Raw genomic sequence first — 24606 nt, 5'->3', positions numbered from 1 at the left:
TCTATTAATCCAGTTGCCCGTGTCAATTTCACGAACATCTCCTTTTAGAATGTGCAATAATCCCTGAAGCATGCAGCTGAAATATTGATGAATGAATGTATGCACATGTGGTCAAACACAAAAATGTACTTATACTAGTGTTTCCACAGGCCAATGAAACTTACAGGCAAAGAGCTCAACAATAACAAACAAGCCCACTTTCGTTGTCAAATATGTCAGGGTTGGAAAGATTGAGTGTAATGAATGAGTCCTAAATTAGTGGACGAGGCGGTCAAACTCAGCATTTTTAAAATTAGCTCTTTTCCAGTGGGAACTCCTGCTGTAAGCGAATTAACTTAATGTGTATCACACTCTAGTCTTCTTCAGAGAAGGTATACCAGGGTAGATGTTTTGTTACTTTTTATCAATCAACTGAACAATTTATATGTGTGCAGAAAGCTGCTGAGATGCAAACATGTCTAAAGGAATGAGAAGAGAAGAATCAGATAATCAGATAAATCAGATAATTAGTACAGCCTTACCACTGGCCAACCAGTCAAGCTCAACCTTTAAACTCAGTTACCAACAATATTATAAAAAATATTTTCAAACAAATAGTTTTCTTTTTTGACCAATAACTACAAACCAGCACGCAGTGCCACAAATTAGCTAGTCCCTACTGAGTAACAGCTTAATTTGGGATAAACATACTATGTTACTGTACACGTAACCCTGTTATTTATCGTTTTGTTCATTTTTATTTTTAGTGTTTGTAATTTTTTTGTAATATTATTGCAAGAATAATATGCTCAAAAAGGCTTTGTTTTAAAATACAGTTCAAACAGTAATATTGTAAAATATTATTACAATTCAAAATAACTCTTTTGCACTATTTTGTACAGTTTAATGTACTTTAAACTTAATTTATACCCGTGATGGCAAAGCTGAATTTTCAGCAGTCTTCAGTGTCACATGATCCTTCAGAAATCATTCAAACTTGCTGATTTGGTGTTGAAAACAATTGTCCTGCTTAATATTTTTGTAGAAACTGTGATACAAATTCTTTTAATAACAGAAAGTTCAAAAGAACAGCATTTATTTGAAATTGAATTTTCTTTGTAACACTGTTAAATTGGTTTTACTGTCCCTTTCAATCAATTTAATGCATCCCTGCTGAAAATTTTTTTCTTACTTACCATAAACTTTTAAACGGTATAGTGTATAATTAAATATATAAAATAAACCTGATTTTGATTAAGCACCTTCTTTCAGCCCCATTTTGTCCTTTATTCATGGAAAGTGCTAAAACTTGGAAATCCAAATTGTTAACACACCAAACCTTTGGCTGGGTTTACCAGAATCAATCATAACAGCAATGGTTGAAACTCTCATAATGCTAGCTATTAATGCTGCCACGCGGAAAAACAATAAATAACAATAAGCCCATGGCCTTTTTAAACAAATCCACTCTGGAATATCTGTGGCTGTCAATGAAGAATGATTCCAACATAAAGAGAACTCAAATCCACACTGACTCATTAGTGCACACAGCTCACAGAGGTGATGTCATACAGTATTAACTAAGGACCGCAAAGATGTAGGTCAATGAACATCATCATAATGGCACTCACCTCACTTATGCTCACTCGTACTCTGGAAAAAGTTCAAACAATCCTGATTTACTGTTAAAGTCCCCATGAATGTTTTGTCACTTCCGTTTTTTGACGTCACATTTTATTTTGATTTTATGACGTCACACTGTACTTCAGCTTCTCATCAAACTTTCTGTCCAATCAAATGCTCTCTAGAATCCGAAGCGCTCGCCCCCTACACTATAAAATAGATGCTGAAGCCGTGGCTGAAATCGGTCACTTGTCCACAGAATTAGTAATTTCCGGTCCAGAGACACGATAGCACGGAGCGGATCACATGCGCGAGTCGGCGCAGACCACAAAATGTATCGGAGCTATTTGAATTCTACACAGATTGCTATATTTTATAGCAATATGGATGAGATTGTGGCTGGCAAATGCGGCTTTACGGAGCTCAACAGCTCTAGCCCAAGCTGTGATATAAACGAACGCTATTGGCTATTTTAAAAAGGGGTGAGGCTGCTTGATATGTCCTGCCCTGTCTTCCTGCTTCAGTTAAAATGACGTCAACACATAGAGTAACGCTGCGTGTTTCTAAGCATTTCAGGGGACCTTTAAGATCGATTTGCTCATCTCTTTGAAAAAGGCCAGAGATTCACACCAAGGTCACTATGAATGGAACCAAACGATTCCATTCGTGAAGCATTAAGAAAAGTAGCTAGTAACGTTCAGACTAATTGCCAAACAGACTGCCAAACAACTCTCTGCTCAAGCACTACGCCATTACTGGGTAGAATGTCTGGAGAGACCTGGAAGAAGCCTGGCTAATATTTCTTCATGATAAAATGGGGGCACCAAAATGGTTTTCTCTCCAGACTCATATTAACCCTAAAATGTGAGACAAAACTGTCATATTTTCATGTTATGCATTCCTTTCATTTGATTAATGTGTCTTTGACCATGTGATGAAATCAGTTTCCAGTTAAACTGGATGGTTTTACTTTTTTTTTATTATTTATTAAATTTGTATTTACTCATTTATTATTTGGTTCATATTATATGGATAGTGCCTTTCTCTTTGCTTTATCGTCCCTGAACCTGCCAACCAACCATCTTTTGATCATAGCAAGATAACCTATGAAAACTAAACACTTATGTAAGATCTGGATAACAGCTAACATGTTAAATGCCCAAATGTAAACGTCAATGAAAATTGATCACACTGAAAACCTGCAATAAACTGTAAAATGCCTTGGCAGACCTGTTTTCGTTATCTGTGGAAAAACTCAGCACTTCTCACTGATCCTGGTCCAAATCTATCATATCTGTTATGAGTGTCTTTCCAATGTCGTCTTCACATAAAATGTTAATTAAGGAAAGTACCGAAGCCTCTGTAACTCAGAGCAGAGGATAAGCTCTGGGTAAAGTAATGGAAGAATGTGGAGCTAGATGCTGTGGGTACCGTGGTCTGTGTGTGTATGTGTGTCATTAATGCACTGCTATAGTGCCACGTCACACTAATCTGTAGCACCAGAGAGCAGAGCACATGAGATCAGTTCTGTGTGGCTTGATAAACACAGAGGATGTGTATTTAGTTGTCATGGATATGTGTCTCACCTCAGGCTGTATCGCTTTGAATACAGGAGCATCCATCAAAGTGATCTGACTCTGCAAAATAAAAGCTACAATTTAAAACTGAGTATTACAAGCTTAAAAAAGATAGTTCACTCAAAAATAATATTTTGCCATCATTTAATACCTCAGGTCATTCCAAACCTGTATGACTTTCTTTCTCGCACTGAACACAATGTTTAGCAGAATGTTCAAGCTAGTCTTTTCCATACAATGAAAGCAGATGGAGACCGTTGTCATCTGTGGTCACTATTTGCTTTCACTGTATGGGAAAAAGTAAATAAGTTTAGAGTGAACTATTACATTAACATATTTAAATAAGGCACTAATTTTTGTTTTGCGTGCATATTTTTGTTTGTACATTTTCAAACATACTTTACAAAAGTACTATTGATTTCTTGGGGGGTGAAACATTTTTACAGTGGAAAAAGTTACTTAATGCACATTTAATAGAGCGTAGTGGGTTTCTATAATTATAAAAAGAGCAATATCTAATGAATAGGTAATTGAATGCTTCCCTTGAGCTCACATATTACATTTATGAGATGGAAAGATGAAATTTCAGAACTAGGCCATTGTGCACTTAAAGTCAGGGACGAAATTGACATGAATCAGTATGAGCAATGATCTGATAGTAAGTGCTGTCAAGATCTGAGAACATTTTACTTAACAGTGATGCATATGTTTTTCAAAAAACTGAAATATGTTGCCCTAGCTCTGCAGTTTCCATGCCAAACCCTTACTGTGTGGTAAAATGAGTATAAAAATTAGTTAAAAAAAATAGTTTTATTTTTTCAGGTGAATTATTTTATTTTTTCCTAAAGCCTACAGATGAGGCTTTAGGAAAGTTAAAATATGAATGCCCTATCATCAACTAATGTTAAAAGGCAAACAAAAGTAATGCAACTCCTATCTCCTTTAAACTTGATTTTAAATCAAAAATTCAACTTCAGAAGATAAATGAGCTTTCTTTGAGGAAAAGACTAAAGTTTAGGTTTCTATTAACTGAAAAGCATGCCCTCTTTTTTATTGTATTTATTGTATCTGTCAATGGGAGTAAAATTTTAGCTTTTAGTGCCACTAGTGGTCATTTCCACAACTGCGGCAATTTGCACCTGCATCAACATATTTCATAGTTAAAAAAATTAATGCAGTGTCATGTTTTGACACTAGAGCATTTAGAAACTTACAGCAAACTCCTCAGATGTCACTTTGAGCATGTCAAACACCACCGCGTCAAAGCTCTTGGCAGAGTCCAAACTCCGTCCATCCAGGGACTCTGAACTACTGCTGTCCTGCAGACACAGGAGGAAGACAATTAGACAGGAAAGAGAAAGAAGAGTTGGACATTATATCAGGAATGATATTTCATACACCTATGAAATCCATATGGACAAAGAGCCATGGCCAGCTGCACTCTTCCCGTGGACATTTAATCAGTTTAATTACCATTGTCCATTTGAATGACTTCATTCCATTTGATTATTCAGCACACATGGTAAAAGTGGATCAGAAAGCAACCACATCACTTTATTAACAGGCAATGCGTCAATCCAGCCCATATTGTAATTAAAGCCAGACAAAAATAGACCACATAACAAAGGCCAGAGAAAGAAAGATACAGTCACTATGAAAAGAACGGTTTCTCCTCTGCAAATTATCCTAACAGATCCCCTTTGAAGTTCCCCCATTCCATCCAGTGTAATATCTATAAAGAAATTAATTATTTTATTCAGAAAGGATGCATTATATTGATCAATAGTGACAGTAAAGACTTTTATTATGTTACTAAAGATTTCTATTTCAAATAAATGCTGTTCTTTTTTATTCAACAACATTGATAATAATAAGAAATGTTTCTGGAACATCAAATCAACATATTAGAATGATTTCTGAAGGATCATGTGACACTGAAGACTGGAGTAATTCAACTTTTCCAACACAAAATATTAAATTCAAAATAATACTGTTTTTACTGTATTTTTTATCAAATAAATGCTTCTTTCAAAAACTTTTAAAAAATCTTACCAATCCCAAACCTTTAAATGGTAGTGTGTATTATTAATCATCAAGCTTTAGTACAGTGTGTATTCATGAATGTAAGAGTGGATGGTCTCATATGCAGGCTGTGAAACATTCTTCTTTCTCAATCTAAGTTCATTTTTCTTGGTCTGTAATGTTATAAACTACTAGTACATTTCACTTTTGGGACATAAATGGTTTCTCTGCTGAATCTTTAAGCAAGACCTGCCGTTTTTCAATAAATATTCATGATCATCAATATCCCTATTTCCTTGGCCTTTTTGTATGTTACCATGAATCTTATATTAATTGCACCTCTGTATGTGTTCTAATGCTTTACAAACATAAACATTTGTTGTTGTTTTTTTATTTTTTATTTGCCACCACGATGTGATGTTTTCTAGCTAGCAAACATAGACGAGGTTTCACAACAGTAAACTGTTGACTTAAAATACATCAACTGAAGGTCATCATCATTAACTACAAAGCCTATAAGACTAAGCCAACCATAAACTCACACATTATTTCCAAATAAACTAAATGGCCACTAAGAAAATTGAGGCAATAAGCATCACTGCTGCAATTAAACTCCTAACTGGCAGTTTCATTTGGACTACATCATTGTGAAAACAGTGTTGAAAGATCTTTTAGTATGTCCCCTGTCCCAGTGCAGGCCAACACCTCTTACGAAACTGTCTCAGCTTGCTTTAAAATAACAAAAATAAGCAGAACCAATGCAGGAAAAAATTATCATTCCATTCCATCTGACCACAAAAAAAGTCATCATTTACTCACCCTCCACTTGTTCCAAACCTGTATGAGTTTTTTTCTTCTGTTAAACACAAAAGTTGATATTCTGAAAAATGTTGGCATCCGAACAGTTGATGAGCACCGCTGACTTCCATAGAAGGAAAAAGAAATACTATGGAAGTCAATGGTGCTCATCAACTGTTCGGATGCCAACATTTTTCAGAATATCATCTTTTGTGTTTAACAGAAGAAAGAAACTCATACAGGTTTGGAACATGTGGAGGGTGAGTAAATGATGACAGAATTTTCATTCTGGAAGTGAACTACTCCTTTAAGACTTTTTGAACCTATAACTGCTGGAAAACACAACGTGTCACATCTTCTAATAAAACTATCCCAGAGTTGGAGCTCACATGGTATGTCAATGACATAACACTGTGACACTGGAGCAGCATCATGCCAGTGTGTATTTGAACTGATCAGCACTGATGGGCCAACAAGCTGCTGTTTCTCTGATCTGATTCCCTTCAGCAAGCCAATATCATGTGATCTAACTTGGATGCTGTACACAACATTAAGTTCAGACTCAACAGCGACCCCAATCAGTGTCTGAGCAATCACACGCACCACTGAGGCTATAATAATCAGCTGCAATAAATCTCCAATTTATAATCCATTATGCACAGTTTAATGTTCAGAGCTGATGCTTTAGCAGTTTACTGATTATCCTTATTTACCAATCTTTTTGATATTGATCCTGGCAAGAACACTAAGTAAAATAAAAGTAAAATAAAATAGATAAATCTATGGCACAGCTATGTAGAAAATTTGCCAGTGGGTAAAATGATTAAATATAAATCAAGACAGGCACTGTCATAAACAGCCAAACATTTCAAGACAGATGTTGTCATAGCTGAACTCTTTAGTAAACAAATAGGATGTGTTTTAGTACCTGTGTGTGGTGGGAGGTGATGCTGATGCTGGCAGGGAATCCATTCCTCCTGTACATGCTCTCAGTCAGAAGAGAAGACCCAGATCACAGCCGACCTCAGCTGCTCACCACCACACACGACCTCTCAGCCATCCCTGGAACACACAAGCACACACATTACACCTTATTTTATGCCCAAATAGGTGTATATGGCAACTAGATTTTGTTTTATTAAGCCTATTAAATAGAAATTATGACTTAAAATAAAATACTGTATTTTTATTATCATCATTATTGTTTAACACACTGTGCTACTGTATTTGGGATCTACTCATTCTGAGGAGCAATGCATAATATAGCCAGTAGAGGGAGGTCTTCACTATAAATGCAGCGTCTCTCTCCTCAACATGACTCCTGCATTTGCCCTACATTCTGCCAGCCAGCCATTTCTTGTTCAAATGAGCCACATACTTATCATAGCAACATTATGAAAAGACCCTGCAGAGCTGCTCTCCTGTGTTCTGCTCAATGACATATTTCAGTCTGTATGGCCAAATACAGTGCAGAATTGAAGTGCATGAGTAAAAGAAGAAATGTCTACAGATTACTGCCTTCAAAAACAGTGGATCTCAGCTGATTGCGCTGGATTCAGGATCCAGATTTTCAGTTTGATAGTAAATGGTCACCCAACAATTTCAAATATTGGTTACTGAACAATATATAAAAAAATACCCTTAAAATAAAGCACTGAAATCTTTAATTATTACCAAAAAGCACAGGGCCAGCAGTATGCTGAAATTAACAGGAGAAGCTAACATCATCGCCTGTTCAAATAAATGGGAGACTTGCAGATGTAGCTTATTATTTGTAGTTTATATATGAAGAGTTCAGATGCAAAAGCCTCTAATACGTCTGACGTTTTTCTTTAAAATTAGCATTTCTTTCTGGCTACTACGTACAGGTTTCTATGTACGTACTGGTACTTCTGAATGGGTTGAGGCTGGGATTTAGCACATTTGAAGTGAAATTACTTGATTAACATATACTATGTGTGGAGAGCATTCACTCAGTATCGTTATATCATTTTTGACCAAAATTAGGTTTTAGAGGCTTTTGCATTGGAACTCTTCATATATATATATATATATATATATATATACATATATATATATATATATATATACACATATATATATATATATATATGCAATTTTAAACTTATTGTATTTTTAGCTAGTTGCCAAAGCACCATTTAATGTTTTACTTGATGTACTACAACAAATAAAACTAAAACTGAACTAATAAGATGACAAAACACACAAAATTATTAACATTTAAAAAATAAAATGGTAAATATAAAAATAAAAACATTCAAAATAATAATAATAAAAACTATAATAGTATCTCAATGATAATAAAATAACACTGTCACCCTATGTGCTCATTACCAGAAAAAAATTATGTTAGGCAACAACAAACTAGAAGAGATGACCTCAGCATATTCATATGTTACGCAGAGCAGTTTCAATTAAGTGTTTGATAATTTGTATATGTATGTATATGTATGATATTGTATATGGATGCAATGAGGTTCAAACATGAGGATAAACATGACCTTTAATTTTACATTATCTATAGTAATTTTTTGTAAGTAGTCATATCATAAATTTTTCTAATAGGTCTACTCATAATGTTAGGGATAATAAAGTAATTTTTTTTCTCTCTGTCTGAAGTAAATTTTAATTTTGAAGCTTTACATAGTATATTAAACTTCAAAATGGTATTTCATTATATGACCCCATTAGCAAACATTTATTTTTACAATAACTAACTAGTATCAATAATACTACATGCAATAAAATATGTATAAATTTGCATACCCATTCTGTTTTTCCAGATCTTTCACATGGCTAATATGTTTATGGTAGCGTTGGTGAAGGCCATCCCAAGCCGCGGTTCTTTAGTAATACTGAAAGAGAAATAGAGGTAACAGGGAAAAAAAAAAAATTATGATCATTATGAGCTCAATAGACTCTTGACTTTGATTAATTGAGCTGTTTTATGCTTCATGATTATTACACAATTGCTAACATGGATCAAATGTTGTACTATAGTGTTTCAAAGTTAAATACCCCAGCCAGAGGCATGGCTAAACTCACTGTTTACCTGAGAGCAGCAGCATTTAACTAGTGTAATCAAGTGTGAAGAATTCAGTCAACACTGATAGCACTCATGTTTGCTGTCCACATGCAGGACTGTATTTGTTTATTTGGTAACACTTTATTTCGATAGTCCACTTTAGACATTCTATTAACAGTAAGTAACTTTGCAACTACATGTCAACTAGCAGTTAGTAGAGTATTAGTAGACTGTCTGCTTAATATCTTCTAACACTTTCTTTGTCAACTTACATTCTACTAACCCTAAACCTACCCTAACAGTCTACTCTGAAAGTTCAGAAATCAGAAATCAGAAAGAGCTTTATTGCCAAGTATGTTTGCACATACAAGGAATTTGTTATAGTGTCACAAGCTTCCAGTACACGGAGACAACAACAACACACAGATAATAAAAATGAGATGTGAATAAAATACACATGCATAAATATAAACCACAAAAACAAGGAATAAATTGTATGTACAGGTGTGCTATAGATGGAATAGGAATAGAATAAACTAAAATAAGTTGTAGGGATGTACTAGGGTTAGCAGAAGTTAGCAGACATGTAGTTGCAAATTAATGAGAATTAGTTGACATGTAGTTGACATGTAGTTACAAAGTTACTTATAGTTAATAGAATGTCTAAAGTGGACTATTGAAATAAAGTGTAACCGTTTATTTAGCTGTATTTGTCCATATGGCTTGCTTATGAATGCCTAATGGAACTACATTATACTAGCTACACTACTGTTCAAAAGTTTGGGGTTGGTAAGATTTCTTCAAGTTTCTGAAAGAAACTTTTATGTTCATAAAAGACTTTAATGCTCACCAAGGCTGCATTTGTTTGCAATATTGTAAAATATTATTACAATTTAAAACAACTGCTTTCTATATTAAGACATTTTAAAATGTAATTTATTCCTGTGATGTCAAAGCTGTATTTTCAGCAGCCATTACTCCGGTCTTCAGTGTCACATGATCCTTCAGAAATCATTCTGATATGCTGATTTGGTGCTCATTTCTTATTATCAATGCTGAAAACATGTGCTATATACAATTTTATTGGAAACAGTGATCATGTGGAAACAGGGATGCGTGTTTTTCGGTATTCTTTGATGAACAGAAAGTTCAAAAGTTAGAGCTGTCATCTTCCAATGCATCATACCATAGTAACCATAGACAAAGACTGTAACTACAACACAGCTAAAAAGAAATCTTCAGCCAAACTGTAACCTACAAAACATTTTGGATTGTTGTTTGGATGTACACCGCCCTGCAGGTAAGGTAACTTGCTTGATACAATAAACACTGAATTTTGAACATATGCTTAAATGTTGCTTCAGATAGGCATAATGCATAAATCTGTCAGTCTTTATTATAAAATAAACCCTAACAGGGAGATCTGAACCCTGACATGAAGTACAGAGGGGTCTTGAATCACTCTTAAGTTTCAAGTTACTAACTTGAACTTGAAATATTGACCCATTGAATGTTGAAACATTACTATTCCAATTATATTAGCTTAAAGCTTCTGCTAACAAAAAAGCCCATTCCCAGTAGCATCAGTCAGTTGCCATGGACAATGTGCAAATATATTGTTTTTCACCACTGATTGTCAAAGTTAACCAATCAGAATCAAGTATAACACTAAAACCACTAGAGCAAAGAATAATCTGTAATGCAGTGGTCTCTTTTTCTGAGTTACTGGTCAAATGCTATAGTGTTTTAAATTAGTTTAGCTTAGAAGTGTAATTCATATGCTCTATTTATTTCTCTGTAATTATCCTTCTAGGTAATTGAATTGGACTGCTGTTTTTCACATACACCGTCATACTGCAAGCCAGTCTGACAAATACAATTAAAAATGTCTAGATTCTACCTGCCACTAGCAAACGTGTAAAACTAAAACACAAATTCTGAATTCAAACAAGATGTTTCTAAATACAGTGAGAGCGGATGAAAGCCCCAAAGTGTTTGAAGACACCATGCGGGTTCCAGTGAAGATGGAGTACGAGCTGGGAGAGCAGACAGAGCATCGCCTCAAGGAAATGGGCGCCCGCTGTGTGGGGGAAACCTTAGACGTAGAGTACTACTACGATACTGACAGCTTCCAACTGGCTTCTACACAGACCTGGTTTAATCAGCATAACGTCCAATGGGGACTGATCCTGGCAGAAGAACAAGAGCTTAATCACAGTCTATCATACGACACCAAAAAGTTGGAAGTTGGAAATTCTGAAGAAAAGAAAAGCAAAACACTCTCAAACTGACATATAATAACTTTACAAACTTTATGGTAACCCTTTACAATAATTAGGTAATAAGACATACAATGTTTAGTACTATATAATCTATATTTTTTTCAATAATATAATATAATATAATATAACATAACATAACATAACATAACATAACATAACATAACATAATATAATATAATATAATGGACCCATTTTACAATTGCAGGGTTCTCAGAAGCAGAAGTCTTCATAGTTGGGTAAACTGAATGGACACTACCACAATATATTTTTGTGTTTCCATTTGCTCCGATAGCAATAGAAAAAAAAAATCCATGATAGCATTTTTATGATATTTTCCAAAGGAGAAAAACATATGAAGAGATTGAATACAGTGGTTAGAAGCAAGAAAGCGATGTAGTGCCAATTAGTTTTCTGCAATTTAATGTCAAGGTCATATAACAAAACGTATAGTGTTATAAATGTTATAAACTTAAAAAAAAAAAAAAATTGCTAGATTTATGATGTTAACCGTGGAAACACTATGATGAAGGGTCAATATAATATAATATAATATAATATACTGTAGTTTATAAATATACTACTGTTAATTGTTTTATTGTTTATACAGCTTTTTGTTAAAATTGTATTATTGTATTGCATGCAAAAATTAATATTAACCAAAATAAAAAATGCTGTATAAGTCTACATTGTTATTGTAGTAACAAATATTAACTTATAACCTAACTGTAAAATGTTATCAACTTTATTAACATTATTCTGTATTACGTTGCTAAAAAGACATTTTTCCAAACTAAAAATACCCAAAATAGCTGAAATAACCATCTCAGATATTAAAACAACTACAATTGTTCTACAATAACAGTTGTAACAATTTAATTTCCTAAAGACTCACAGGTGTGATTTTGCCCCATTTTATCTAAGATACAGATTCAGCTTAAGCACTCTCGACTGAGACATCTATAGTTTCTATGGCAACCGAAAGAGCTGTAATGTGTTCATATTTTTGATATTATACACATGAGGGCAGAGCAGTCTGTAGGCAACAATCTGCCACATTGGATGTCCGACATGTTCAACACGGGCAATGTTTCTTGTCCCTGACTCCAGACGACCTGCAGTATTGTAGTAACTGAAGTATGGATCTCGCCAAAATAACATTAATCTCATTTTACAGATGCTTTTATCTAAAATGACTTTGTGTGCATTCAAGGTACAGTATATGTTTTATCAGTATCTGGGAATTGAACCCATGACCTTGTCGTTGCTAATACTGTGATCTACCAGTAGAGCTCCAGGAACTCTAAGGTGTCAAACAAACAGAAAGCACAGGTTGCTCCTGAAGCAATAACAGATTTTCTCATCAGCACTTGCAGCAGACAGAAGATTTCACGGAGGCGTAACACACAACAAAACAACACACTATAGTGTAGCAGATTCTTTGGCTACCCTAGCACACACTTGAAGGTTTGCAATTGACTCTAAACATTGAATACAGGAGCACTACACAGCACCTGAGAAACATAATGTGGAAGATAAGAAAGAAGACATCTACATTAAATGTTGATCTGAGAGCTGAGCTTTTACTTAATTACACTAAAAGTAAATTAAATTCACTGGTAAATTACACAATGCAGTCACACCACTATTTGATGAGAATTGTCAATGTTGTTAAATATGTAAAAAATAAGTAAAGGGGAAATAACTAAATTCAATAAATAAATAAGAGATGCCAAATAAATTAAATGCAAAGAAAAAATAGCTCTGCAGTAGTAAATTTGGCAGATTCATAACTTTCATAAAGTTGTAAGGTCATGTAAAGCCATTAAACATTACATTTAACAGGTAGCTGTTGAGTGCATTTTGAATTATTAATGTTTATAACAATATATGAATCAGTTTCATAACTATTTGAGTGTACATTGACTATTGATTAGTAGTATTAAATGTAATGAAGTTATTCATGTTAATAATAATACCTAGTATAAAACTATAGCATAATTCTTTTACTGGCAAAGGTGCATAAAAACCTACAGGACAAACTGTGTCTTTGAACCTCGATATAACTTTACAAACTTTATTCACAACTAAACTATTTGTATAACTTGAAACAATAAATAAATAAAATTGGATGGCAACTTACACTGTAAAAAAAAGGCAGCTGTGGTTGCCATAATAATTTTGTAAAAAAAAAAAAAATACAGAAAAACTGAACACATTTACATAAGAAACTGTAAATTTCAAAGTATAAAACTGTAATTTACAAACAAGAAAATTTGAATGTAAACCAGTAAATTCAACAATGCACACTGCTGAATTCTGTTTCCTACCTTTAACATATACTGACAACCACCATAATAATGCAGGTGGTAAAGGAGAAGGCCACATGAAGAATCAAAGCTCATTTCAAGTAGCTTTTCCACAAGCCGAAGTATATACTAATATATGTATAAAATCTTACTTAATTTGTGAGACAAATTGTAAGTACATTCTTTTGAAATAAAAAAAAAAATGTCATAATTACAGCTGAAATATCAGAGGAAATATCTTATAAAGGGGAACTTCGAATATTGTGTTGGACAATGGGGGCCCTCGAGTCAACAATGTTGAGAACCACTGCTGTAGAATGTGCAATGACACATATTTTATTAACCTTTAAAAAAAGACAGAAGACTCTGTCTTTGTTTTAAAATGTACAAGGCACATTCTTATGTGCCACACTCTGCTATGGGATCAGTAATGAACCAAAAAAATGTGTATAACTTTTATAGGTGTGTGCACTAATAGAAACATCCATTATTTAATGTATGGTGCTGGCAAAGAGTAAATGTAAAAGTATTAATATTACTTGCACAGTCAGTTAATGTATTGCTTGCATGCACAGTCATGTAATGTATCAGTTAAAGGTACATTGAGACTCCAGAAAAAAACTGAAACTATATATATATATATATATATCATTGCCCTTCACTGCAGCTTGTATCGAACATTGCCAGATAATAAATAAGTTAGCAAATCCATTTCAGTTTCAAATGTAACTTTAATTGGATGCAAATTTTTAATATTCTACTAAGAATAAGAGCCTATATTGATGCTAATTGCTCATCACAATTTATCCATAATCATAAATGTAACACACTTACATAAACCATTACATGTAGCCTACCTTGGTTTACCAGCACCTTCCACAATGCCAATGTGAAAGTGCAACTACTGTAACGCATAAACACAGGTGCTTTCTAAAGTCAAGGGAGTATCTCCGGGACATAACATCAGCCACTTAAACAAAGGCAGAAGGCTGGTTCTATCTGAAATCCCCATACAAAAAATTAATTTAAAAAACTCTCTAAACCTACACATAAGCATATACACATCAACGAAAGCACAATGTATAACAGCTTCAGGGAGTGTTTTGCTTTAAGCTGTGTGTCATCACCCTGTCAGTTATAGTATTGCTGAGATTCTTACTCTTTTGTAAAATATTTAACCTCTATCTCATATTTCTAATAGCTGTTTTAATAGGCATAACTAGCAGAGCATATTCCTGAATATTGATTAGCCACCACCTAAAAATCTATTATTCCATCCTCCAATTTGCTTAAGACATAAAATAAAACAGAATCTTTACAGAAAAATGGTATCATAACATCTGAGCATAATACCATGACAAAAAGCATCCTGCATATGCACGCTGTTTTAGATGTAATGGCGCCATGCATCATATTGGCAGTGTGGTACCCAGCTGGGAAAGAGGCAGACGACCCCCCGTGACGCAACTCCATCCCTGCTGATGCTGTTTTCATTTGCGCTTGATGCTCTATACAGATACAGATGCCAACGGCGCGTACAGTTCAACTCACCTGACAATGAAAATATGCCACTGTCTTCGTCCCCGCTGTTGAGATGCAAGCGCCGGTAAACGCAAAGCTTACGTTGCTGCACTGCAACACGACCTTAAGAACACAACAATCCGATTTGAAAGGATTCACTCTCATCCACTGGGCGATCTAAGCCTATATCAGTTATTCTACAACGTACATGGCCGTCGTCTTCGCAAAAAGCGTATTTTGAGCAGGTATGATGAGAAACAGTGAGGGCTGTCCTGTGTGTAGAGACGATGTTATCGGATGGTGGAAATGCGGGTCATTTGCCAACAGCTGGGCATCGACATCAGGAAGTGTTGTGCCCATAACATTTGACGGACAGAAGCTTTGGCCAATAGCGTGGCGTCTGGGTGGACGCCAGGTTCCGCCCCCATAAATGAATGACCAATCATTAATTAGGTCAATACTGTCGCTCGCATATTATGTCTCCTTGTTTTGTGTACGCAGCGCTGGAAATGTGTGTGGAAAGAGGTACAGCGTAACAGGTTTGTTTAATTTTGATGTTCCTTTGAGGAGATGTAGTGTTTATTTTTCGTTTTTGAAGAAACTGAGGTCTTTTTTATGATTTTTAAAATTAATTGTGAGACGTTTGTTATGGCATTATTATTTACTGCGCCTATTTATATAATTTATTTGCTGACTTCATAGCCTAATCATTTGAAGAAGAGTCATGTATTTTGTAAATGTATAGCATAGATAAAAGTCTATGATTCAGTGTTCACTTATATTTTTATTAATATTTTATATTTATATTTTGTTTCATATTAAATATATATTTTTAAAAATGCCTTGTTTTTTATTAATTTATATTCATTGTTATTTCAGTTTTAGTTATTTTTGTGCTTTAAGCTAAACCAGCTAAAATAAAATTAGCTTTTCTCTTTTTAGTAACTACATTTTTTATGGTTTTCGATTTCGTTAACTATAATGATCTTGTTATAATCTCAGCCATTCTGTTGTGATGCTACAACCTTTGTAACTGTAAATGTATTGACATTTATTTAATTTCTATGTGATAATAAATGCAGTTATGCACTGCTTTTCACTTGAACAGTTTATTTACTTCTTATTCAGGTAAAGTGGGACACTGGCTTTACTGCAAAACATTATAGAGGATTTTTCATCTAATGTATAAAAACAAAGTGACACACATTTGGACTCGCTTATGGTCAGTCTGGACTTCAGGACATGGTAGCATGGTTTGTTTTTGGTCCAAAGTGGTTTGCCAGCTCTAACCAGCTTGATCAAGGTCTACCAGGTCAATGTTGGCCGCACCAGCTGGTAGTCCATCTGACGCATCATCTAGATCAGTTTAATTCACAATGGAGTCAAAGACAAATTTCCCTTCAGGGACAATAAAATATAATCCAATTTCAATTCCATCATGATCAAAATTTTGACTGATGTATTTATAGATATTTAGATGGGTCATTTAAAATGTATTATTAGTATTATTATTCATTTGCAAAATACAATGTTTTTATTTTAATAATTTTAAATGTAATAATAATAATATGCATGGGTCCTGACCAAGGGCTTATGAAGTGTAAACTGTAGTTGCAATACCTCTGCATATTATTATTGCTATTTTAATAAACAAGAATACATTTGCTATACATGTCCTCCATCTAGCGGCCATCAGCATTAATGCACACACGCACCAATGCATATACTGGAATGAGTGAAGCACAGATGTCCAGACATTTTGCCAAATCAGCATCTTTATTGTACAAACAAATGCATTTTTTATCTATTGACATTTCTTTGTATCATAAAAAAGCAATATACAAGCTTTAAGAACGAAATCAAAAAACAGCACAGAATGATTATGAGTAAAATATATAATTTGAATAAATATAATTTTATATTTCATGCTATAAAATAAAATTCATACATGGCGAGTTAATTGTTACAGCATCGGTGTCAGCTAGCTTCTTGTACTTCATAGTTGTATAAAACAGTAAAGTTCTGAGGTTCACAGTTGGGTTGTGAGGTTGTACATATAGTGGATGACAGAGTGCTACTTATCCGATAAGAGCTACAGATCTGCTTTCCTCAGTGGTGCATTCGGGAAGAGCAAGAAACGGAAACATTTAGGTGCATTTTACTACACCTATGAGGCAGACTGTTTTGGGAACCAATGTCTGAGGAATTGTTTCCCCTCCTGAAGTAAAAGTGCAATCTTAGTTTTGGACACACAAAGATCATTGCACATCCAAAATGGCATTTTCTGAATACTATTAAACCCTGAGTTCTACTTTTTTTTTTTCCTCCCCTTTTTGCAATGTCCCGAATACATGAGAGAACAAGAGTCGGACGGAGTTTGCGTTAAAAGAAGTCATCCAAAAATGAAAGTTTGATGAAAATGTACTCACCCTCAGGCCATCCAAGATGTAGATGAGTTTGTTTCTACATCAGAACAGATTTGGAGAAATGTAGCATTACATCACTTACTCTCCAATGGATCCTCTGCAGTAAATGGGTGCCGTCAGAATGAGAGTACAAACAGTTGATAAAAACAACAATCCACAAGTAATCCACACTCCAGTCCATCAATTAATGTCTTCTGAAGTGAAAAGCTGCATGTTTTAGCTGCATAGTATTGCTTTCTTTAGTGAAAAAGTCATCTTGTCTGAATCAGGAGAGAAATATGCACAGATCAAAAACTGTTTACAAGCCAAAACAGTTATAAACAATATGTCAGTGGATTTTAATGCGAGAGGACAACAGAGGATGGACTTTCTCACTGGAATGAAGAGTTATGAATTATGGACTGATTTTGGCCAGACACAACAAACACGTCCCAAGCGATAAAATATTTGAGGCCTTATGAGTCCCATATGTTGGGAGCATTACATGGCCAATTAATCCCTTATGGAATACATTTATTTAAAAAAAAAAGGTCATTAAGTGCATGCCAGGTGAAATATCACAAACGAGATATAGCTATAAATGAAAATCACTTTCACATAATACAGCGATATGCTAACCTGAAAGCATCATCATTCTGATGAGATTATAGCCCAGCAAAAATCAACTGACTCAATTTTTTAAAACTTATTTTTAAGAGGAAGCTTCTGTATTGTGAAAATACAAATATTGTTTGATTGTCCCATTTTATTAATTCAGCATATTCACTTTGTCGAAACTGCATAATGATTCTGACATGAAATCTCTGTTGCTTCAATGCATATCGATTTCCTAAATAGGATGTTTCCCCACAGAAACAAAAAAAATGATACAGAATAAAACAAATGCAACTATACAGAGAGAACCCTTATTGCATGTCTCGATTATGATTTAACAGGCATATTGCTTTTGCATATTACCATTATTTCAATATTTTTTACAAAAGACTAGGCTGATACATTGATAAATAATATACATTTCCATCTTCTTTGAAGGAACCCCTCATCTCATTCCCATAATCTTGCATGGCGACAAAAAAACAAACAAAAAAAAAACTTGTGGACTAAGTGCTTACATACACTACACTACTACTCAAAAGTTTGGGGTCAGCAACTTTCAAGTTTTTGAAAGACTCTTATGCTCACAAAACACAGATGATCAAAAACACAGTAAAAAAAACGTAATAGTGTGAAACATTAAAATAACTATTTTCTATTTATATTACATTTTAAAATGTAATTTAGTCCTGTGATGACCAATCTGAATTTTCAGCATCATTACTCCAGTCTTTAGTATCACACGATCCTTCAGAAATTATTCTAATATGCTGATTTGCTGCTTTAGAAACATTTCTTATTATTATCAAAGTTGAAAACAGTTGTGCTGCAGCTCAGTATTTTTATGAAAACCAAATAACACTTTACAATAAGGTTCCATTAGTTAATGTTAGTTAATGTATTAACTAACATGGACAATGAACAGTAAATTTATTATAGTATTTACTCATCTTTGTTAATGTTAGTTAATGAAAATCCAGTCGTTCACTGTTAGTTCATGTTAATTCACAGTGCAATACCTAATGTTAACAAGCACAACTATTGATTTTAATAATGCATTAGTAAATGTTGAAATTAATATTACGTTTAATAAATGCTGTAGAAGTATTGTTCATTCTTAGTTCATGTTAACTAAAGTAGTTAAAAATGTTAACTAATGAACCTTATTGTAAAGTGTTACTGATACATTTCGATAAATAGAAAGCTTAAAAGAACAGCATTTATTTGAAAAAGAAATCTTTTGTAACATTATAAATGTATTTAGTCATCTTTACCGAATAAAAATATCAATTTCTTAAAAAAAAAAAAAAAAGTTACTGACCCCAAACGGTAGTGAAGCCTATGTTTCACATCAAGGCACCAGTTCAATCAACTTCCTCGACATAAAAATCTGCTTGTACCATCATACTCTAAAGACCACAGAACAACATCCTAAATCTGTTCATCAAATGCTAAAGCTTACAGCTTCATTCATTGTAAAACATTAGCTCAACAGAATCAACCTAACACCAATGTGTGAAATAAATGACAGCCAATGCTATAAAATCCCGACAGGTGTTAGAGCCAGCATGAGGCTGGGAAATGAGACGGAGAAGATCTACTGACACCTCTAAAACAGATTCATTTGTTCCAGGGCTTGGTTTTGGTCTCTCTTTAATCCGCTGTGCAACATACCACACAAACCCCTTACAATTTTTGGTTTGCTCTTTGGTTAGTGGCCAAAGTCACGTTCACATTATCTAAGATGAACAGGAACATCACACTAAAGGAACAGAGCAAATCTTAACATGTTTAGGGAACGAAGCAGGCTTACAATGTTTCAAATGGCATTCATGGCATCTCATGTCACAAAACGACACCAAACATGCTGTCAGTAGTACAAGGTGTTCTGCATTCAGAGTTTTGGCTCTTGTTAACTGTAATAACAGAGTTATCACATTGGCTCATTGTTTAAAACTGCCATGAACTGATTCAAAGCTCAAGAGCCAGTAAAATAAAATTAATCTGCCAGTAATATAAACAGATGAACAGATTTTAATGGCACAAATATAGTTCAGCATTCTAAAATTAGCAATTGGAGCTAAATAAAATTGATTGATTTTAAAGAAAGAGAGAAAAAGGGCAGAAGTCCTGAAGTTCAATTTGAAACCTGAAAAAACTGACAGTGATATAAATGGAGGTTTAAAAAATGTTATGAGTAAACCACTAAATAAAGTAACAAACAGTACTGTACACAAACTGAAAATGAACACAGGACAGCACCATAATGTAAGTCACTGTGTATTTTAACTTGGCATACTTTAAGAAACAAGTTTCATCCAAGGCGTGATACTGGTTTGCGGTTCACAGAATTGAGTTGTCTTGGCTGCTTATGCTAACTACCCTTGGCTGATGGTTGTTAAGTTCACTTATAGAGGGTGAGATAAAGTAAATATCCAAATGGTATGTTAGGCAAACTTGAAAGAACTTGAATCTTGTAAAAGTGAGGCATGTTTTTATCTGTCTGAGCATCAAGAACTATAAATCAAATACACAGCAGACAGTCAGGGAGGCAGATGCTCGACTGTAGTGAGTGAGGACTATAAAATATGAGTCTAATGTATTGCTCACAACAAAACGCCATTTTACTCGTTTTGCATCGTAGGTAGCCACTTATTATTCGTTAGAATGAATCAAATAAGACAGTGTGGTGATAAGAAATAACAAAATGTATCTACACAATTGGCATGTGAGACAAAAAGGAGCCTTATTCAATCACAGGTTAAAAAGAAAAGTGAGGTATGACGTTTTGCACCAGTTACATAATGAAAATGGATGTGAAGAGATATTGTGGAGATAATAGGCATCCAGGGCTCTCTCTTCACAATACTAAATGTATAAAAGTGCCCACAACAGTGGTACTGACACTGCAGGTTTAACTTATTACTGCTCTATTGTTGTATGAAACCCTACACTACACCTCCAGCATAAACAATACACCTCCACACTATTTAACATTAACAAGAGCATACCGGCGGTAAGTGAATCTTCTTCAATTATACATTTCTGTATTGAAACACCATACGTTTTGGCTTTCGAGCCAGCTAAACACAAGAAGAGCTGTTTGAAATTTTAACCACTGATCGAGTGTGTACATTAATGATATAAATATTTCACCAAGAAGTTGTTGTTTTTTTCATGTTCTTCCCAAGGCGGTACGGCCCTAAAGCAATTTTCATAACTTGCATGACTCCCGCACCACTTTTAGAAGTGCATCTACAAATATATTAATATAACTTAAACTTTCTTTTTAAAGGCACACCCTCTTCATTGTTGTTTGGGAAAACTCAAACAATAAAATAACATTGTTTTTTAATTAACAGCTAGATTTTGAGAAAAAAAAAATGAAAGAAAGACTTGGCAGTGATAAAACTCTTAGGAGGCCTTGATTACAGAGACCTCCTCTCCGATTATTTAATTCCCCGATTATAGGACTCCTTCCCTTTGAAAAACTCCTTAAAAACTTTCTCTCGATCTTTGTCCTGTGTAGAACTTCCACAAAAATGGACGAGTAGAAAATGTGCAAGGCAGGTTATTTCTTGTCATTCTTTAAAAACAGCTGGGCTTAATCATGAAAAGAGTAACCCTTTATGCTTCCTTATTAGATAAGGAGGACAAACAACCAAATAAATGTAATTTTTTTTTTCTCAATATCCCGAAGGGGTTTTGGATGCAGGGGTTTCTTCTGGACTACACTTGCCACTTTCTTCACTGGGGATTTTTGTTGACAAATCATCGGGGTAAGCTGCTCCGCAGGCTGCTTCTCCCTCGGAGGTATCCTCTTGCTCCCCTCTCTGGCCATCTGGCCTGGCTGGAGTTGACGACAAGCTACAAATACTGTCCATTATGAGTATGTTGAGGTTGTATAATGAGGTATTGAAAGGATGTTTCACAAAGAGCCTTGCACTGGCAGATAAACCATTCCTCTTGAGTGAGTGACCTACTACAGGCCAAATGTGCTAAAACAGGTCAGGTAAAAGCGTGATATGACGAGCATCTCATCTGAGCTTTCACATTATTCATTATCTCAAACACCTCGGGGATCTTGATTACAGAGATGGACAGGCCACTCATTGTGCCTAGTGAGGAATGATCCCGGAAGTACGGTGAACTGGCAGCCAAGACGGCCTTGTGGGCTCGGAATGGCTGGCCCTGAATGTGCACAATGATGTCACACAGCTTGCCCTGGAGACGGAGCTCATTGAGCTGGTTCAGGACGGTGTTGCTGAACTCAGGTACATCAAACTCTATGAGGCTACCACAGTCCTCCATGACTCACTGACGTCTCTCCTGGTTTGTAGAGAACCTGGAGAGAGGGAAAAAAAAGCGTAAGGAAACACATTTAAAAGTAGATTATATGTAAGCACAGATGGAAATGGACAATTTTTTTCCACATTTGTTGAAATCTACAGAATTCCACAAATTCTACAGTCACAGAGAGGAAACATTTTATGCAGTTTTAATCACGACCCAATTATGATATTGTGAGGTGTTGCACTGTGACATATGTATTGCATTGTGTATTGTGTGGGCCAATTATATGAAACTCAAGTAATCAGGGTTTCAATTTCAGCACAGTATAGTACGAATCTATGCTTTAACCCTATTAACAAACAAAAGATGACTTGGTACATTGGCGTCAGCATGCTTACCGTCTAACCACACTTCCCCAGTCTTTTTCACATGAGAGTAAACATGCTGCTGTACTACATAAGGGATAATGCATGGCTAGCTGTGCATTTCATGATTTTAATGCACGACGTGAATGTAACATCTTTTAATGCACAGCTAGCATCTTTCTCCACAAACAATGAAGTTGTGAGTTTACTTACTTCAAAAACAATGATTTTTATAAAAAAGCTATTTTATTAATAAAAGTCACAGGGCAGCAATGACAACAGGTTTCTTTGCTCCTGAATGTTTCTTTGTGTAAGCAGCATGATCTCCGACCTCTCTCCCTCCCCCTCTCTCTCTCTGTGTGTGTGTGTGTGTGTGTGTGTGTGTGTGTGTCAATTAAAGCAGGCAATTAAAATAGAATGGTGATTAAACTGACTTTAACTACCTGTGCATTAAACAGTTTTAATGCATACCTGCCAACCAATCACAATCAAGTATTCAGACCAACCATGGTATAAGCAAATCTAACATGCACATTATTTTACTCACTGAAGACATTTGTTAACTAGTGAATTATTCTTCAATTCAGGAACATCCATTTTGTATTATTATATGCACTTACATTCATGAACCATTCAAAAGTCTGAGGTTTGAAGATGTTTAATGTTTTTGAAAGAAGTTTCTTATGCTCAAAGGCTTGTGGTTAACATTTATTTGGTTAAAAATGCAGTCAAATCAAGTAATATTTTAAAATATTATTACATTTAAAAAAAAACTGCTTTCTATTTGAATATATTTTAAAATAGAAATTATTTCTGTGATGGCAAAGCTGAATTTTCAGCAGCCATTACTCCTGTTTACAGTGTGATATAACCCTTCAGAAATTATTCTAATATGTGTTTAAATAAGATTTCTTATAATCAATGTTGAAAACAGTTGTGCAGTTTAATTTTTTGGGGGAAACATGTCTGAATTCTTTCGTAAACAGACATTTAAAAAAGATATAATCAATTGATATAATTTAAATCTTTTGTGACATTATACATTTCTTTATTGTCATTTTTTGATCAATTTAATGACTAACTCCAAACTATTGAATGGTAGTGTACATGTTGAAATGGGTATTTTGGATCTCAATGGGATAAATGCTTTGAATAACCAGAATATTCTGTAATAAGACACTGCATCAATTTCACAATTGATTCACAAAGCAGAAAAAAAGACAAGGGAACATATGGCCAGTTCACAGTGGCTCTACAGCACAAGTTTTAGCGAAGCATCTTTAGTGCACACTTTAGTCCAATCTTTGTGTGCTGCGTACACTGAAGCTAAAGCCCTTTAAAAACTCAATAAACATCTCTACCTCTACCTCATTTAAGACAAGCACAGCCTATAGCCATGAGGGGTCTTTAAACACACCTGGGAAAAAAAATCCTCCAAGTATTAGTGTAGTTCATATAGTGCTCTCAAGCAAAGGTGTCATCCAGAGCAAAGTCTAAAATGCAGACAAATCATCATAGAACCAGTTAGATGCTCATCGGTGTTATTCAGGAAAATCATTAGATCAAGTTGATGCATGGCCAAAAGCGATTTGGGAGAAAGAGTGATCCATCATTAAGAGCATAAAAGTACTACTGCTGCCACTTAACTTGCCAGTAGGGCTGCACGATAAATCGCATGCGATTTATTGTGCAGCCCTACTTGCCAGTTATATGTTGAAAAGCACAGCACATTATAAAAGAAATGGGAAAAAAGCAAAATTCACAATAATTCCAT

The 24606-nt window shown here is 34.6% G+C and overlaps 1 protein-coding gene across 2 annotated transcripts in view; it reads right to left on the bottom strand.

Annotated features, from left to right (window-relative positions):
- The window catches only part of LOC107669254 (ras-specific guanine nucleotide-releasing factor RalGPS1-like), a 100740-nt gene extending 85238 nt beyond the window's left edge, over positions 1 to 15502 (bottom strand). The window contains exons 1-5 of one of the 2 annotated variants that reach the window (XM_016461421.1): positions 15185 to 15502; positions 8787 to 8875; positions 6928 to 7061; positions 4394 to 4498; positions 3189 to 3239 (exon numbers count right to left, since the gene is read on the bottom strand). In XM_016461421.1, coding sequence (XP_016316907.1) covers positions 3189 to 3239; positions 4394 to 4498; positions 6928 to 6984 — 213 coding nt within the window. In that variant the 5' untranslated portion in view covers positions 6985 to 7061; positions 8787 to 8875; positions 15185 to 15502. The remainder of the gene's footprint in view (positions 1 to 3188; positions 3240 to 4393; positions 4499 to 6927; positions 7062 to 8786; positions 8876 to 15184) is intronic. The other variant, XM_016461422.1, reaches the window with a different exon arrangement.
- Between the last annotated feature and the right edge of the window lie 9104 nt (positions 15503 to 24606).

This window comes from Sinocyclocheilus anshuiensis, unplaced genomic scaffold (genome assembly GCF_001515605.1).
Source record: "Sinocyclocheilus anshuiensis isolate Anshui unplaced genomic scaffold, SAMN03320099.WGS_v1.1 scaffold404, whole genome shotgun sequence".
Classification (NCBI taxonomy): Eukaryota; Metazoa; Chordata; class Actinopteri; order Cypriniformes; family Cyprinidae; genus Sinocyclocheilus; species Sinocyclocheilus anshuiensis.
This window is presented reverse-complemented; position numbering and strand designations above follow the sequence as displayed.